This window comes from Stegastes partitus, unplaced genomic scaffold (genome assembly GCF_000690725.1).
Source record: "Stegastes partitus isolate 25-593 unplaced genomic scaffold, Stegastes_partitus-1.0.2 Scaffold433, whole genome shotgun sequence".
Classification (NCBI taxonomy): Eukaryota; Metazoa; Chordata; class Actinopteri; family Pomacentridae; genus Stegastes; species Stegastes partitus.
Window position 1 is genome coordinate 429,953 of NW_007578164.1, and position 2,363 is coordinate 432,315.

General features: G+C 46.4%; 1 protein-coding gene across 1 annotated transcript in view; it reads left to right on the top strand.

The window, feature by feature from the left end:
• Window positions 1–2,363, top strand: part of LOC103360389 (zinc finger protein 638-like) — a 29,386-nt gene that overhangs the window by 7,905 nt on the left and 19,118 nt on the right. Inside the window, exons 4-5 of the mRNA XM_008286115.1 lie at window positions 598–662; window positions 1,599–1,695. Of these exons, the coding sequence (XP_008284337.1) occupies window positions 598–662; window positions 1,599–1,695 (162 nt within the window). The remainder of the gene's footprint in view (window positions 1–597; window positions 663–1,598; window positions 1,696–2,363) is intronic.

Below are 2,363 nucleotides of genomic sequence, written 5' to 3' on the forward strand. Positions count from 1 at the left end.
CTTTAGTCTAATTGCTGACATCGTTATAACATGTTACTATACACAGTCTACGTCGCTAACATGCTAGCTAGCACGAGACATCCTGGAACCAGCCAGTGGTGTTAATGCTGAACTCTAGAAGCACGGTCCACTGTCTGAGGCCGTCAGAGGATAGTTGGTAGTTTCCATCAGTACTGTTCCTGGGCTATTATGTAGTCTCAATCAGGGTGCATATCGGGTTATAGCTGGCTAAAAAACACCTAGATGGCCAGCAGTTTGTAGCACATTAATAAAGACAGAACTGCCAGATTTGATGTGAAAGTGTTAATAATGAATGTTTAGATGAAGTTAGCTCAGATCTACAGGACAAAAGACATACATCGGGTCTGATGGTTGTGAAGGAGATGTGATTTTTTCTCTCTCTAATACTTACTGAGTACTAATATAATGTTATTTGTAAAGAAGATAATGAAGTCATTACTAAGAGGACTATAGGGCCAGTCAAAGCCACCTGGTTTTACTCTGTTAATGATCACAGCACGTGGTTCTGGTTGAAGAGACCATTTAATGCAAGAGACAGGTAAATCCAGGTGTCCTGTGATTTGTATGCCTCACCAGGACCATCGTGGTCACCTCCCCAGACTGCTGCCTGCTCATCACTTACTCTCCTGTGTATAACAGAGGTTGTGGGTTCTGGTTGGGAGTGTGCTGGACGGGAAGGAGATGAGAAAACGAAAGAGAGCTCAATTTATGAGCAGCAAATGTTTCACCTCCTTCATCACACCAGTTGAAAGCAGAGAGGAGTCCTGTGGATGACAAGTGATTTAATAGGTGTGTGTGTGTCTGTGTGTGTGTGTGTGTGTGTGTGTGTGTGTGTGTAGGTGTGTGTGTGTGTGTGTGTGTTAATGGTCCAAGAGCTGCTCTGCAACTTATCTACAATATTATTTTTGGACACTCCAGGACACCGTACATACAGTACAGACCAAAAGTTTGGACACACCTTCTCATTCAAAGACTTTTCTTTATTTTCATGACTCTGAAAATTGTAGATTCACACTGAAGGCCTCAAAACTATGAATTAACACATGTGGAAATATGTACTTACCAAAAAAGTGTGAAACAACTGAAAACATGTCTTATATTGTAGGTTCTTCAAAGTAGCCGCCTTTTGCTGTGATTACTGCTTCACACACACTCTGCGTTCTCTTGATGAGCTTCAAGAGGTCGTCGCCTGGGAGCGCCGCTCATCAATGTTGTTTTTCTGCTCAAATAAAAATGAATAAAAATGAAAAATCTAAACAAATATTTAAAAAATGTATTGATATTTTAATACTTTTATTTATTTGTCTTTATGTTTCTACTGGTATTTGCCTTTTCTTTTCTGGATTCATTTTTGATTAATATTGCTTATATTGCCACATTATCTATTTTTATTTTATATTTATTATTCTTTTTATTTCCGCTTTTATTTTATTATTCTTTTCTTGGTTTGGTTTTGTAATCTGACACCACTCCATAGCTCATAGGATAAACTGGACATGTGCCCTCCGACCCGCTAGGTGGCGGTAGTGACACGACTGTGAAGCTCTTCTACATCTCTGTAGTGTTATTGTGAAAAGTTCGGGCGGAGAGCGTCCTGTCTCTGCGGGAGGACAGCGGTGTGCTGGACGGAGTCAGGACTCAGCGGTACCGACAGACACCGACTGACCGTGAAAGGTATTTACTGACGGGGCTGTGGAGACGCCAGTGGAGCGGGTGTCCGTTAACGGAACCGCGGGCTGAGCTGATCTCACTGAGCTGGTGGATGAAATGCCCAAAATGGCCGCTGTGTGTGGGTGTCGGCAGGGCGGCCTGCCTGCCGGCGGCCCTGTGCTCGGTCTCAGCGGTGTGTTACCGCCGGTTGTTGCAGGTACATCTGTGTGCTTCATGAATCCTTTGCACCTGTATGAGAATCACGTCACGGACACGGACCGGTGTTCGTTGTGGCTCGAGCCGTGCAGGCCCGCGCGACGTCACGAGCGCGTCTCTAGGTGTCGGCTGCTCGTGCAGCCGCAGCATCAGAGCTGAGATTGAAAAGCAGCACCGGGGCAGAATCAGAGGTCCGGAGGAGAGGGGAGGTTGGCAGGGCGGACTGAAGCCGCTGCTCCCCCGCACACAGCGGGCTGGAGCCGGCTGGAGCCTCCGCGGGCATCCGTGGTGACGTGAAGCCGAAACGAGTCGCATCCCAAATCACATCGATGCACTCGACCTGTTCTGCACTGACCTCTAGTGTTTAACCAATGGCAGGAAGCTTACATGCAATTTACATCTGTTTACCTGGACCAGTGGTTCTCAAACTGGGGGTCGCGACCCCCACGGGGGTCCCAAGATCATTTCAGGGGGTC